This window comes from Nilaparvata lugens, chromosome 6 (assembly GCF_014356525.2).
Source record: "Nilaparvata lugens isolate BPH chromosome 6, ASM1435652v1, whole genome shotgun sequence".
In the NCBI taxonomy this organism is placed as follows: Eukaryota; Metazoa; Arthropoda; class Insecta; order Hemiptera; family Delphacidae; genus Nilaparvata; species Nilaparvata lugens.
Genome location: NC_052509.1, coordinates 284,663 through 301,409, shown reverse-complemented (window position 1 = coordinate 301,409; position 16,747 = coordinate 284,663). Strand labels below are relative to the sequence as shown.

Sequence of the window (16,747 nt, the reverse complement as noted above, 5' to 3'; positions counted from 1 at the left end):
TTTAGTAAACTTATAGTGATATGAAGTTTGTAATAATAATTTCAGCATACAAACATAAATTTTATATATCGATCAAATGTCTGGTTGAGGTATTGAATTTAGTTGGTTTAATGACTACTCTATATGCTTCCTCATCTGAGCTTAGACCTTCTGACCTATTCCAAATGTACGTTTTTAAAATAGAGATGCTTCCCATGTTATTTAAATGGAGTCACTTTTACTCCCTAGGGAGTTTTTCTGTTTTTTAGTACCGAGGGCGAAAAAGTGACACTTTAGTATCATGTTTCAGGGAGTAAAGTAAATACTTTTGACAGTAGGTGGAGGAAAAATTATTCTTCATACTTTGTCAAATTTGTTGAATGTAAATTAGTGTATAAGCCAGAATATATTGTAGCATACATCAATAAATAATTTCAATCCGATCACGGATGATGCTGCCTGAAACGGAGATGACACTTATGTCCGTCAAATGACCTGCTCTACCACCACCCCTCCACCCAACAGAAAAATCGGACATAAGTCGGTTTGTAACGGCATGACAAATGTGTCCCCGGCTTGAAGAGCTCTGGCCAATTTTATGCGTAGCCCCATAGGATTACACAGCAAAGCAGTCATGCGGGTCAATTATTATAATAATAATAATTTTATTAATGGAGATAACAGGATAAACCCATTTTGCCTCCTTCACACAATACAATATTTTCAACACATTATACAATTTGAAATACAAGAAGATAAAAAATGATCAAATCTCAGCACTCATGCTACTAAACCGAAAAAGCTCAGTCATGTGCATATTCTCGTCATTTTTCGTAAAGTTGAAATCATCTACGTAATTTTGCTGATAGTTTTGGCAATGCTGCAGGCATGTGTTTCGTTACCTGCGAAAATGTCAGGTGACTATCTGTGTTCAGTTCATAGCTCTTTAGTCGTGAGGTATAGGCCTACTGACCACCGTCCATAAGCACCGTCTTGACGCGCAGTTGATCTAACTATTATTACTTACCCTCTTATGGTATGAATAGTAGAGTATAAAATTCTATTATTTACGTTTATTTGTAAACTTATATTCGAATTTCAATTATTAAAAAAATGGTGATACTATTTTTGTTTAAAACGTTTAAAAATTCCAAATTTTAGTACATTTTGAACTTAAAATTGTGTGTGAATTGCATAACTCAACATAACTTCCAGACTGTTTGTTTAGAGTTTGAAGCTAATCTGGGCAAATACCTGATTAGTTTATCCGAACAGTATTCAACTTATTGTTGAGTGTACATAACATAAAGGAATTCTGTGTAATCGCATAAATTTGCGGATACTCAATTTGTCTACAATTGATCTGGGAGATTGGTAGCCTACTTACCGCTTTTGGATAGTCTTCCCTGTAAAGCCGGGTGCCATAGAAATACCAATAGGCTGACCGATTTTCATCGTATCCCAATGGATGGACTCTTAAGCTGTCTGAATCTAAATTCTGAAAACAACAACACAATTCACAATAAGTGAATTGAAATCACTAACATTTTTTAATCACTATTTATTATATACTATTTTAAATTACAGAAACAAGTCTTGAGACATAACATGCCACATTAATTCATTTCAATTAGGCTGTATCAATCAAACTACTAATTAATATTTTTATAAATAAAAGTGGCGAACACAAGTATTTTAGATGTTTTGAGAACGCAGTTAGCATATCTTCGATAAACCAGATAATATGAAAAAAATACCATCATTCTACTACTGTGAACAGTGGACCTCGCGCTCAGTGAGTTACATTGACCTGTTATGTTTTCTCAGAAATTAATAAATAATTTATCAATTTAAAATGTCTAGAAAAAATCCTAAATAAACATAGAGCTTTCTGTCCTATATCGTACCGTGACGTGTCGTCCCGGAATGTGAGTGTGAGCGCTGTTATCAGGTCTGGCTGCAACTGTCTACAACGTTGATGGAGAGATACAATTTTCAAGATGTTCGATGATTTTGAACGGGTAGTATTACAGTCAACTGTCTACTAACGTTAATGGAAAGATGTTCGATGTTTTTGAACGGGTAGTCCACTAGACAGCTGATTTATGATGAATAATTCTATAGTCTGATTTTTACGGTAATATTGGCGTATGAAGGAGGCTCCTTTTTCCTTTTATATTATCCTTGAAATGCAAAATTTCCAAAAACCTTGTATATACGTCGACGCGCAATTTAAAAAGGAACATACCTGTCAAATTTCATGAAAATCTATTACCGCGTTTCAACGTAAATGCGCAACATAAAAACATATAAACATTAAGAGAAATGCCAAACCGTCGACTTGAATCTTAGACCTCACTTCGCTCGGTCAATTAAGAGACATGATATAGGCTACTGTTATATATTGATGATAATAGCAAAAAATAATTTACCTTAAGGACATCTAAAACATCGTCTGCATCTAGTCGGAAATCACAGAGAGCATGGAGAATTTCTACTTTTGTTCGTAGTGGAAGAAATTGGAAATCAATGTCAGTGTTGAAGGGGTTCTCTCGCCCGTATTCCTGAAAAACATAAATACATAAATAAATAACTAGGCTACTTCAACTGTAGTGTGATAAATAATCATAAATTACATGTTAATGAAATGCCAGCCGTGCCCTTGTTTAGACACAACCGCATGTGAATCAACCCAATTATTATATTTTAAATCAACCCAATTATATATTATTATAAATAATATTTTGGCCTTAGTAACTACGGTTGTTGTTAATTTTTGTCTTCTAATTTGTAAAGAATTAAGAATTCACTGAATTCTCATTATACAGGGACCGGCATATTAATCTGACGATTTTCTGGTAATTGTTATGTTGGCTTGGACATTTAGCCAGAATGAGTGACGAGAGGATACCATCAAGACTCCTGGAAGAAAGAATGCTTGGGACAAGAAAGAGAGGTCGACCACGGACAAGATGGCTGAACGACGTGATTGGAGACCTCCGGGTGCTGGGCGTGGCAAACTGGCGACGGAGTGCTCAGGATAGAGACGAATGGAGGCGCTAAGTTGAGGAGGCCAAAGTCCACCCAGGACTGTAGAGCCGGATAAAGTAAAGTAAAGTAAGTTATGTTGGTACGACTGTCATTGAAAAGCCAGGAATGTTGTACTTCGACAGGTCTATTCTTGCCATTTCAGTAGCCAGTATGTCGTGGTCAAGTGAACATCGAGCGTTTGTGAATGAAGCTTATTTTAAAAAATAGTGACTCATTTACATAACCTCGACACATATATTATATATAGTGAGGTATCATTTTGAAAAACCTTGAATATTGTTATATTATTGAAAATGTATGAGAAAATAATATGTAATGTTCCTGAATTTATTAATAAACTCCTCTGGATGTGTGTCATCCAACATCCAGAGAAATTATCTATGATTAATATTTTTTTTAACACAGCGTTTATAACGAAGACATTTTAATTTAAATCGACTCGCGCCTGTTTCCAGTAGGAATATGATCTTGTTGTGGGTAAAGAATTCTAGGAACACGTCGTCTGCTTTAGAAACGAAACCAACAGGACGAAAACGGACTGTGAAAACGCCTGAAAACATCAACGCGGTAAGAGTAGCTGTTGCGCCGTCTCCACGACGTTCAGTAGCGTGTTGCGCTAGCCATTTCTGATTGAAGTGTACGACGAATTCTTCATTCCGACCTGAAATTCCATCCGTATAAGGTATGTTAGTGTAACAACTTAATGCAAATGATTGAGCACATAGCAAAGCCGCTTGCAAGATCATTCTCGAAAATGTCCACCAGAATTATTCTTTCAAGTGACGAGGCACATTTTCATTTGTCGGGATTTGTGAATAAACAAAATTACCGTTATTGGGCAGCCAATAATCCACAGAGCTAAAGGAAACCATCATAGCCACCTCTAATACAAGGCCCCGGCCTACGATATTGCAACGTCGCAGCGTAGGCCTAGAATCTAATACATTATAGGTGAAAAAGATTATAAAAAATACCAGCTGATCTTTTTCACCAATCATGTATTAGATTCTAGGCCTACGCTGCGACGTTGCAATATCGTAGGCCGGGGCCTTGTATTAGAGGTGGCTATGAAACCATTCAACGAGAAATTGAAGGAATTACACAAGTGATGATTGAGCGGGCAATGGCAAATTTTAGAATTGGGTTAAGTGAGCGTGTGAAAAGTAACGGAACATTTGGATGACATAATCTTCAAATAAAAAAACCTTTGTGAGTAATCTATGCAATTCACTGTAAATTGCAAAATTTGATCATTAATTTGATAAATTACATGTTTTCATTGTAAGAAACATACTTTAGTTATTATCCCTCACAAATCCTCAGGTTTTTATGCCGGACTCTGTATAAGTGATTGGTTCTAGGGTGTAGGCTATTTGAAAACGTTCTCAAGTACGAACAAATTAATTCCAATATTTTGAATTTATGTAAGTGTGATACATTCACATAAATTGGAAAAAAAAAATGATAAGCAAAAAAGTTTCATCAACTCTGGAGATATTCTTGTTGATAATCTATGTATTATTTGTATAGGTATTATCCAAAAATATATCCAGAGATATTCTTGGTATAGTTATAGGATCTCGATATTTATTGTTGTTTTTCTACTAAAATTATGACGATCTTCAACTGTTTTTTTTGTGAAAATTCTGTGTTGAATAAATAAATTATCTCATATTATCCATATTGTTTAGTGCATGACTCACCCGGCATTTTTGTCTGAAAAGGCGACGCAAGAACATTTGGTAATTGAACGTGGAAATGCCATTGTTTCCGACTATTCCACATAATAAGCGTACTATAAGTTCCTGTAGCAACGAACTGCCACAGTCCTCTGTGCCATCGGTTAGCAGAGCTTCTTCCAGCTCCTGAAAAAACAATAGGATACAATTTTTAAAATACGAGAGCAATTGAATTTTGAAGAGAAAGATGTAGAATAAGTCTATAATATATAAACGCAACCTTTAAAAAATAATTCTTAATACTGCATTTGTAGAGAGCTCAACAGATTTTGTCTATTTTTCATGCGTTTTGTATGTAGGCTAATTAAGGATTATTTTTTTAAATGTTACGTTTATTTATTATGTACTTATTTTACATCTTTCTATTTGAAATTAAATTTTTTACAAGTTTTGCGAGAAAATATTTTGTGTTCAGTGTACATTTAACATAGTAAATCAGTTTCAAACCTTAATGGTACTTGTTCATCGGGACCAAGTTTCGCGTATTTCGTCACATATCTTGAAAATTACTGTAGCTACATGTCTGGAAACGGCTTTATTCAATTTTTCAGTTCATTTTACATAGAGTACGCTGAATTATACATCTTAATTAACAGCCAATACATACCCGTACCGTTGGGCTTCGTTTCAGCTGCGAAACTGAAGTTCAGACGAAATCTCTACCCTGTATAACTTGGTAACTAAGCATTTCGGACCTATGTTGATTGGAACTTTTTTCCTTTTTTGATGTGATGAATCATGCTTTGACTTATGGGCACCTTTTTTCAGAACACTCTGTATATTAGTTGCTAGCTTAGATATAACTTGGCATGGCCCAGAGTGAGTGATCACCGTTAGGATAGCATCCAGGATCCTGAAACTACTTTAAATACTTTGGTAGATTTCTGATCAGGAATTTTTGGGAATATTCCAAATTTAAAGGTGACAAATAGAAATATTATTAGGTGATGAAAGTTTACATTTCAATTAAATACAATTTGTTAACAGCTAGAAGCAGTATACTACTAGTTCAAGACAAAACCCAGCAGCTTCACAGGATTTTGAGGGTTATAAAATTTACGTGACAAGCTGCAGATGATCCTTTGAGTCTTGCCCTTATTGAGCTGGAATCAATTAGCCAGGCTGCCAGAAACCATGAAGAGACTACATAATCATCAGAACATCCAAGCTCAAGTTAATCAAGCTCAGAACATCCACAAGTTAATTATTAACCTGTAGATTAATTACAATTAAAATTAAAAAAGAATGTAACTCACCTCAATATCGAAGTCCAACAAGTTGAAAGCTACCCTAAACAATGAACAAAAATGGGCAATACTTGGAACCTCCCACCATGATTGAATATCTGAAACAAAAATAGTACATATTTTTAGTGAAAATGTTTTATATAGCCTAGTAGAAGATGAAAAATCTGGTGTGGCGCACTCACTTAACTTTCCTTGCCGTTATGAAAATTGATCACCTGACGCTATAGTGTTCACGCGCATGTCAAGTCTACTTATAAACAAAGATCTGAGCCAGCTGGTGACAGGACAATAACGCTGGAGACACACGTGGTCTGCTATCTCTTCATAGTGAATGATTTAATAGAATCAACAGTTTGCAATTGAATGATCATAATTATTTTCTCGAATTTCGAACTTATTTTCAATTTTAGGTGAAAATGTTACTGGACATTAATTGTAGAGATTTTCATGCTCAATCTTTCCCACTCGAATTTTTTTGTTTAAATTGTATCTGAAGCCTGATAATTGGGAATCTAAAATCAAACTTTGCATAGATGGGGCGGAGCTTTTGAAATTTTTAAAGATATGGGACTTGTGGCAGTTGATAGAGCTTATCAATGACTATTTTAAGTAGAAATTTGATCAAAATCGTTGGAGCCGTTTTCGAGAAAATTGACAACATTTTCGCCATTTTAGCCGCCATCTTGAATCGCATTTGATCGAAATTGTTCGTGACGGATCCTTATAGTGTAAGGACCTTTAGTTCCAATTTCAAGTCATTTCGTTAATTAGGAGATGAGATATCGTGTACACAGACACACATACACACACACACACACACACACACACACACACACACACACACACACACATACAGACCAATACCCAAAAACCACTTTTTTGGACTCAGGGGACCTTGAAACGACCTAGAAATTTAGAAATTTGGGTACCTTAATTTTTTTCGGAAAGCAATACTTTCCTTACCTATGGTAATAGGGCAAGGAAATTAAAAAGCAAAGTTGAGTTTTTCATTTCAAATATAAATACACATTTTCAATGAACCTTGTTTTATTAATATGTAGTATTGAGAGCAGATTTACGAGTATATAGGTGAAGCCGTTCAGTCCATGGCCGGCAGTCGCAAGACAGACTTCGTCAAAGTTTAAAACAATTAAAACACAAATAACTTGAGATGGCTGCAGGTAGGCCGTTTCATGCGGCTCTGTAGATGGACTGCAATTCTAAATTATAAAACAGTCTCAAACTGTTGCACAAGTCCACTGGTTTCATCATCTCTCAGTGAGTACAGAGGGCAGTTGATGAGTTTCTCACGTACCAGCCTACAAAACTTCCCATAATCCATCTCACAAACACAAATCGGCGGTCTGTTGAAAAATTTTAGCGTCCATAAGGGGTAGCATTCGTGTGCTTTCGACAGTCTAGAGTAGGGCAGGTCAATGTTGCCCCGTCTCCTGGTATTGTGGAGGTGCAGCTGGTCCTTCTCCTGGTAGGCATGAACCTCACTCCTTAGAAGCCGTAGGGAGCTATACATGTTCTGACTGTACACTGTCAATATTTTCAGACGTTTGAAAATTGGCCGGAAGTGCTCCAGGTAATGCGATGACGTGATGACACGAAGAACTTTCTTCTGTAGAAGGAGAATCTTTTCACAGCTACCCGCATGGCCCCATAGTTCTATTCCATAGCTTATATGACTACGGAACAGCCGATGGTAGGCTGAAATTGAATAGGTAGTTGGCAGGCACATGTCGCTTCAGTTTCCGCATCAAAAACGTTTGCACATCATGCCAATATGTCGTTCCCACAATGGAGCGGGGTCCATCACAGAACCCAAGAGTTTGACCTCCGCCACACCACGAGCCTGGAGACCACGCCTTGAGGTGCACAACAGGTTCTGTGTTCTCCCCTCATTCAGACACAGTTTTTTTGATTTAAACCACTGGCTAGCCTTTTCTACAAGTATATTTGACTGAGCAAAAGCAGTTTGGGAGTCCTCATCCTGGGCCAGTAGGTTGGTGTCATCACTGTCATATGCAATTAAGGCTGTGCAAAGGCTAAAAATAAACTTTCTACTGGTGATATTTCTCAACGTTTTTTGATTTGTATATCATCAAGCTATCAAAATGAAAAAGTTTTCTCAGGAGAACATTTTTTTCCTATCATTACTTTTTGAGATATGAGCGCCTAAAGTTTAAATTTTTGGGACAGGACATTTCAAATTCGGTAAGAGATAAATCCATGAGATTTAGATGATAGATTCTTTATGTTTTGTTGTAAAACAAAAACTTTCTAAAAATACCAATTTTCAAAAATGTTATTCAATTTACCAAAAATAACTCAACTAAAAGTTATTTTTGGTCATTTTTAGTAAATTGAATAACTTTCTCAAGAATTTATATTTTCAGAAAATTGTTGTTTTACTAGATCAACAATGCCATAAAGAATCTATCCTCTAAATCTCATGGATTTATCTCTTACAGAATTTGAAATGTCCTGTCCCAGAAATTTAAACTTTAGGCGCTCATATCTCAAAAAGTAATGATCGGAAAAAAATGTTCTCCTGAGAAAACTTTTTCATTTTGATAGCTTGATGATATACAAATCGAAAAACTTTGAAAAATATCACCAGTAGAAAGTTTATTTTTAGCCTTTGCACAGCCTTAATAAGGCTCTTCCATGCACACTGAAGTCGTTGATAAACACAAGGAACAACAGAGGACCAAGAATCAATCCTTGCAGCACTCCATAGATCACCTCCTTTGACCGTGAATCCGCACCATTCACCGATGAGACCTGCATTCTATTGAAGAGGTAATCCTCCATGGTTTTCGGGGTACTACACTTATCCCATACCTCTTCATTTAACCCCACAGTATGTCATGCAAGACACAGTCGAATGCCTTGGTCAAATCACATAACGCAACGGAGACCGACTGCCTGCCATCCATTGCCCCAATAACCGAATCCACCAAATAACACACAGCTCTTGTGGTTGATCTCCCCTGACGGAATCCATACTGGTGAGGCTGGAAGATGGAATTACTCTCAAAATACCGTGAAAGCCGAACATACATCACCGATTCCATTAGGTTGCCAGAAACTGGAATTATCGAGACTGGCCTGAAATTCGACAATTCATTTGAGAGTGGGGACCAAATGCTTGAAGGTTAGTGTTCAAGAGTTTCTGGACGACAATTTGACTCAGATTTTGGCCAGTTAGCCGGGCATGATTTTTTTACCGTACATACATTGCAATCTAGTCTAAAAAGACTAACAAGCAATTTTTTATAATATAATAAAGAGTTAAATTATTAATAAGATAGGTAGTTCTCAGCAGGACAACTTCTAGCAACTGAATTAAAATTAACAAATATTAAAAATAAAAATATAACTGAATTATCATTTATTATAGATACAAGGCATGCAATGACACAAGAAGACACAAGACCACTGGCTTGTGGGTGGTATAAAATTATATAATAGTTTACCTCTCCATGTAAGAATAGCTCCTTTCAATAAATATAAGTATAGACTTCAACGGTGGTTTAAGAAGAAACCTTTCTACTCTATTGCTGAGTTCTTGAATAAAACTGAGTTTGACATGAAGGCTGCAATTCTTGATTCGAACTGTGATATAGATATTTCTGAATGTATGTTTCTTGTTTGCTTTGTTTTGTTTTCTGTTGGTATTTGTCCGTTTACAATATTATTTTAGCTGTTGACTTTGTTTTGTAACACCTCACTGATCTTGACTGGATAGGCTATTTAATTAAAATGTGATGTTTCTAAAACTGTAAGACTGAAAGACTAAACTGAAATTGAGTAAACAATAACTAAGAACTGAAACTGTAAATAATTAATTGATTGATATTGTTTCTATGCCTAACAATATGTAATTTTTTTCTTTTCTTGACAATACTCTATGTTTAAACCAAATTCTTGGATTAATGAATTTATTTATTTAAAATTGTGTGTTTATTTGTTGAAACCTGGGTTGGATCCCACCCACACAGTTCCATCTTATCTTGATCGTAATCATTTGTTAAGTAATGTTTTGTATTAGGACGCCATCGATCCCATAAGTGTGAGTAAAGGATGAAAAAGAAGGTAATGAGAAATCCTTTTATTATTATTATTAGGCCCGGTTGCACAAAATCTGGCTAAATTTTAACCGTGAATAACTTTACGAGAACCAATCAGCGTTTGGCTTCTCCGATTGGTTCTCGTAGAATTAATCACGGTTAAAATTTAACCGGCTTTTGTGCAACCGGGCCTTAGACTAGGTATATAGTTTGATTTGGCTGGCTCAGGTTTATCGTCAAGTTTGCAGGTCGCACCTAATAAATTCTAGGTTGACATGACCCAACGACAGTTTATATTTATCCTGGACCAAAGACCTAACATGTCCATCCAAAACACAGAAAAATATCTTGTCAGAACCGGAATTCGTACCCAGGTCTTATAAAAATCCCAGCATCTAATCCTCTTAACAAAGGCCATTCCATATTATTTTTTCAAGTTTGAAAACAACATTTTTATTTATACTATAGGCTACTGCAGACTGTGGATCATGTTTAGAAGTATGATAAAAAGCATATCGCATACGCATAAGCCTACTACAGTATATTCAATCCAAATATGATCTATTTATTCAACAACTGTTTATAATGATATCAAGTATGAAAATATTGATTGTTCAATCAATAATAACTAGGTAGCCTACTTAATAATATAATAAATTAGGTAACCTAATAGATAATAACTCGATGATTAGAAACAAAATTATAATTTTAAAATGAAAATTCAATATTATCTACTACTGATGGGTTGAAGGTTAACCTAAAAAAAAGATTAAATGAAATAAAAAAAACTATCAAAGCAAAGAACAACTAAAAATCATTAATTTTAGTCGTTTTGAAATTTATCAATGATTGTCCATAAAGAAACAAGATACTCATTATGAGATAATTGCAAATTTATTCAAACTAAGCAAACTAAAATGCTGTTTAATTGGCAAATAAATTTATTTAAATCAACAATATCCATCAATTTTAGAGTTTATTATTCGCTAACCTAACATAACCTAACTATTGGTCGACTCCCAGCACTGATAGGCAAAACAGAGCTCACTTCGTGATTTGTATGTTATCAAATTTAAAAATCAATAAAATGACAGCATTTGCTAAAGCCAGCAATAACTTTTTGAAAGTCAAATTAATTGTTCACGTTGAAATTTGAAAAATCATAACAGTGGAAACTAAAATACACCAATGCATACGCTACGATAGGTTCAGGGAGGTCTAACATTACCGCCATTATCTGAAATTTTGTTTTTGAGGATGAAAACATTATACAGAGTGATATTTTTTATGCCCTGAACAAATTATCCAATGTAAAATTTGCAGATGACTTACCATCCATTGAGTAACGTTTCAATTAATCGTTATCGACATATTCACTTCACTGCAACACAATAAACCCTTCACTCGTCGCTGTTCACAGTTCACTGTTTCACTGTTTGGTTGTTTTGAATCGCCGGATGTTAGTTAATCCGGGGATACTTGCGAACTGAAAAACAAGTGAAAAACTACACAATCCCTCCTCACGAACACCCACGACAACAATCAAATTCAAAATTTCCTACATTTTACAAATAAATTATTAATTTGCATATTCAAAAACATTCAAACATCGAATCTATTTTATTTTATTATATTTCAGGCAATCCAATTAACTAGCGCATATAATTATTTATTTTCTTTTAAAAAACAAAAGCGAATAGTACAGTTTTGCTAATAAAAAGACTGCGTGTAGCTCGCGTTTATTTAGCAAAGAAAATAATAAATTTATTTAAAAAAATATAATAAGTACTGTATGTAATTTTTCAATTCTCACTCTAATTTATAAACGAGGAATAGTCATAGTGGTACTACGTCAAGGTAAGAATATGTACTTACCAACGACAAACTGGAACTACCACAAAACGAAATGAAAATGAATAATTTCTGAATAGGATCATAGTGGTACTACGTCAAGGTAAGAAGAAATTGTATTGAACCAACGACAAAATGGAACTGCCACAAAACGAACATGATTTCTGAATAGGATAATAATAATAATAATAATAATAAACTTTCTGTCCATAGAGTGACCATGCAGGGCATGCTCACAAGAGACAAGTCAGGAGAAAACATAAAAGCCAAAAAAGGCAAAAAAAAACCAGCAGCGGACATCACAGTGCCAAAAAAGTCAAAAATATCTACTCACCAGTGCACTGTCACATTCAAAGGATTTGTTAAGTGAGTGGAAAGGATTCTCCTGCAGGAAGTGCTTCAACCTTCGCTTTAGGGCAGCCACAGGTAGACTCCTCACTGAAATGGGCAGCTTATTTATAATCTTTCCCGGCAGGTAGACCACACTGGATTGCGTCCTCCCCAACCTGCAGTATGGGAGATCCAGCCTTAATCTGTTACGAGTGCCGTACTCATGGGAGTCTCCCCTGACAGGCTGGACCTCCAGGTCACCAAATGCATTCACAGCAGAGGACCCAGAATTGAGCCCTGGGGCACTCCACAATCCACACACCTCACCTGTGACAGGGCCCCGTTCGCCAAAACGGCCTGCCTGCGGCCCTCCAGGTAGGAACGGAGAAGCTGCAAGGGACCACCAGTAATACCATACATGGAAAGCTTTGTTAGTAAAATCTCATGGTTGAGGGTATCAAAAGCCTTGCTGAGATCACAGAGGGTCAACCTAGCAAGGTCACCGCTCTCAAAGCTTTCAAAAATTTTTCTAACAATTAAATCTACAGCCCCATCAGCCGACCTCCCCGACCTGAAACCAAACTGGGTGGTGGCAAACAGACCGTTCAGCTCATAGAACTCATACAATTGGCTAGCCATAACAATTTCCAGAATCTTACTTAGTATAGGCAATATTGAGATGGGCCTATAATTATTGGGGTCCATTTTGCAACCCTTTTTGAGAATTGGCACAACTTTTGCCAGTTTCAGCTCCTCAGGAAAAATATTCTGAGCCAGACACTCGTTTATACACTGAGTCAAGGGAACTAGAATAAGTTTAATTATACCTTTTAAAAACCTACTGGACATAAAGTAAATGTCTTTGCTTGTAGAACTCTTGATCCCAGATGCAATCCGCAGGATGTCCTCGCCTGTCACGCTGTGCCAGATCAGTGTAGCTGGTGGCGGCTGCCTGGACTCCAGAAGAAGCTGCACAGGTGATGCTGATGTTGTCTGCGATGCAATTCTGTCTCCAATCTGCTGGATGGAGTCAATCCAGTGGTCATTGAGAGTATCCGTAGTCAGTGGAACACTTCTTGGAGCTGCAGAAGCTGTCTCAGTGCGAATGACCCTCCATGCCGCCAAACATCTATTTGCTGCTCCACTTATAAGGCTTGCATTATAGGAAAGCTTTGCCCTAACAGCCTCCCTACAATATTGATCTCTCAATTTCAAATATGCTGCTTTGGAGAGTGTGGAGCCATCAACACGAAATCTATTATAGGACATAAGAACCAAGTCCCTGAGGTTTAGCAGGTCCTGGCTTAACCAGGGTGATGCACATTTCTTCTTCTTTGGCTGCGTCCTAAGTGGGAAGCACTCATTAAACTCATACAGTAGAAGATAGAAGAAAGTAGAGAAATTTGAGCCTGCATTCTGGTGTTGGAGGAGTAGAGACCAGTCAACACAACTAATCCTTGAACAGAACCTCTCAAAATTATTGCTCGAAATATGCTGTGTCATTGTTGGGCCAGAGGCTGATAGATTGGCTGGTAAGTCACACAGACTGGAGGGGGTGGATACCTTGCAACTGATTGCCTCATGATCACTGAGAGCATAATGTCTTACTTCAGAAAAAAAACCTTCACCTTGTTTTAAACTTGATGCTACATTGTCCAAACATGCCTCCAACCTTGTAGGGCAATGAACTGTGAGATATAAGTTGAGTGATCTCAGCAAGTTTTCAAATTCAAGCGTCTTGTTGTCTTTCACCAGTGTATTAATATTGAAGACCCCTCCGAGTATATAGTCGAAGCTTGGGTTTAGGGTTTCCAGAAAAGCGAATAACCCAAGCAAAGCATCATGAAGGTTACCAGATGGTGGTCTGTACACCACAATTATATAAAGTCTTTCATGCAATAACACAATACATGCAAATTCATACATTCCCTCCATGCAGAAGCGCTCCACATTTATGTAATCAGCATTAATACCCTCATCAATAAAAATTGCTACACCTCCATTTTTGAGCACAGCTCGAGAGAAATCTGCCACAAGATGGAATCCATGTATTCTTATCATATTTAAGTCTCCTTCTCTCAGCCAGTGCTCTGAGAGACATAAGATATTGTAACCATCCGTCTGAGATATAGCTTCTATTTCACAAATCTTATTGCTGAGACACTGAATGTTGCAAAAAAGCATTTCAAGAGGCCTACTCCGGTTTGTAGTCATGCTTTCACATTCTACAGTGCTGACCGTTTCGGCTTGCCTAAAAAAGGCCTTTGAGCTTTGTTTTTATCACTAGTTTTGTTATTACGTCTGTCGGGAACAAAGCTTTTTACCAACACACCCTCAGACCAGAAATCAGAATCAGGATCATCATAGTGATACTACGTCAAGGCACAAAGAAGAAGGGATTCTTCTTCTCTGTGGTCAAGGTAAGAAATTGTATTAGACCAACGACAAACTGGAACCACCACAAAATGAACATTATTGATAACTGGGTAGCCCAAGTTTGTTGAATGAGAAGTGATATTGTGGAATTTTTCCAAATTGAAAAAATACAGTTTTATTTTGTAGATGAAGATGTACTGGTTTCAGCACTAAACTGCAGTTTGTTGGCAAAATTTAATGTGGATGTGACTATATAAAACTGTGTTTTTACAATTAGCTCAAATTGTAAGGTGAGTGAAACAGGGTAATTTCTATTTCTTCACATTTTTGATTGAGCGAAGTCTAATATTAAAGTCCATGGTTTGGCATTTCTATTTATGTTTGAATGTTTATATGTTGCACATTTAAGGCAAAACGCGGTAATAGATTTTCATTTAATTTGACAGGTATGTTCCTTTTTAAATTGTGCATCAACATATATATACAAGGTTTTTGGAAATTTTGTATTTCAAGGATAATATAAAAGGAAAAAGGAGCCTCCTTTGAATGTCAATATATTACCTAAAACACATGCCGATGGTATGATAGGACAGAAAGCTTTATGTTTATTTAGGATTTTTTCTAGACATTTTTAATTGATAAATTATCTATTAATTAATATTAGAGTGAAAATCAGACTATAGAATTATTCATTATAAATCAGCTTTCTAGTGGACTGTAATCTGTAATACTACCCATTTTTATCATAAATCAGCTGTCTAGTGAACTATGATACTACCTGTTAAAAAACATGAAACATTCTTGAAAATGTATCTTTCCAAAAATTTAGGCCATGATTCATTTGGAGTTGATAGAAAACGTGATATTGATATAAACATTTTTCTTTTTGAATCTCATGATTGAAATTGCAACAAATATTATTGAAAAGAAATTGATTTTAAAAATCATGAAAAGTGAGAAATGATTGTTGTAGGAAATCAGCGTTATGGTAGTTTATTTTGTTAATTTCAACACACCGATTTTTCGCCAACACAACAACACAGAATGTTCTCTGATGGGTTGATTGGATTGGCGTATCGACGGCAGCCAGACCTGATAACAGCGCTCACACTCAGATTCCTGGACGACACATCACGGTATGATAGGACAGAAAGCTCTATGTTTATTTACTTTTTTTTCTAGACATTTTAAATTCATAAATAATTTATTAATTTTTGAGAAAACATGACAACAGGTCAATGTAACTTACAGAGCGCGAGGTCTACTGTTCTCAGAACTAATGGGTACAAAATAAGACTTTCTGGGACAAGATGATGCATGATGAATTTAAACTTCAATCTGTTCGCACTAATAAGACTCAGAGATTCATTTTTTGAATTGATTGATTTGCAAATTTTCTTTCTGCCATCTAATAGTTGTGTGTGTAAATATGCATCTATTGTAATTGAATTTTATGAAACCATTGATCCGATGAGCGGTCCCACAAGTGTGGGTAATGGACAAAGCAAAAGGACTTTCTCTTCAACATGTCATACTATTTGGTACTTTTATATTGATATGGAGATACTTTAATCAGCAGTGAATAAAATGTTAATATTACTACAGTACCTGTCGAAAAAACATATGAAGTGACTTATTTCATCAATCAATCAATTTATTTTGTAGACTACATGCCTGTCAATATGAACTTCACTTTGATGTTATTTTCTCCTTAGTCATTACCAGATATCTTAATTGACAGTGTCAGGAAAAAGTGTCAAGGACCTGATCTGGGTCCTTGTCACATAGGATTGACATAGTTATTCACATTTGTTCTCTTAGTCAAACATAAAACAATTGAAAAAATATATTTTCTCAACTTTTTATGTACTTTTCATGTGTATTGGAATTGGATTCTATGATGCCATTTATATCCCATAAGTGTGGGTAATGGATGAAGCTAAAGGTATAAAAGGTGTAATTGGTGAGTTTGTTTTAATGAGAATGAACAGTTAATATTACATCGATAAACCTGTATCAGCTACCGTCCATAGAAGGCATTGACAGGACAGAGGATAGGCACCGATGTTCTCCTATCTTCCTCCACTGCCAT

The 16,747-nt window shown here is 36.0% G+C and overlaps 1 protein-coding gene across 2 annotated transcripts in view; it reads right to left on the bottom strand.

Annotated features, from left to right (window-relative positions):
* LOC111052839 overlaps positions 1–11,591 on the bottom strand; it is a 53,031-nt gene extending 41,440 nt beyond the window's left edge. For both annotated transcript variants that reach the window (XM_039429874.1, XM_039429875.1), the window contains exons 1-5: positions 11,431–11,591; positions 6,026–6,114; positions 4,734–4,895; positions 2,412–2,543; positions 1,367–1,477 (exon numbers count right to left, since the gene is read on the bottom strand). In XM_039429874.1, the coding sequence (XP_039285808.1) occupies positions 1,367–1,477; positions 2,412–2,543; positions 4,734–4,895; positions 6,026–6,114; positions 11,431–11,437 (501 nt within the window). In that variant the 5' untranslated portion in view covers positions 11,438–11,591. The remainder of the gene's footprint in view (positions 1–1,366; positions 1,478–2,411; positions 2,544–4,733; positions 4,896–6,025; positions 6,115–11,430) is intronic.
* Between the last annotated feature and the right edge of the window lie 5,156 nt (positions 11,592–16,747).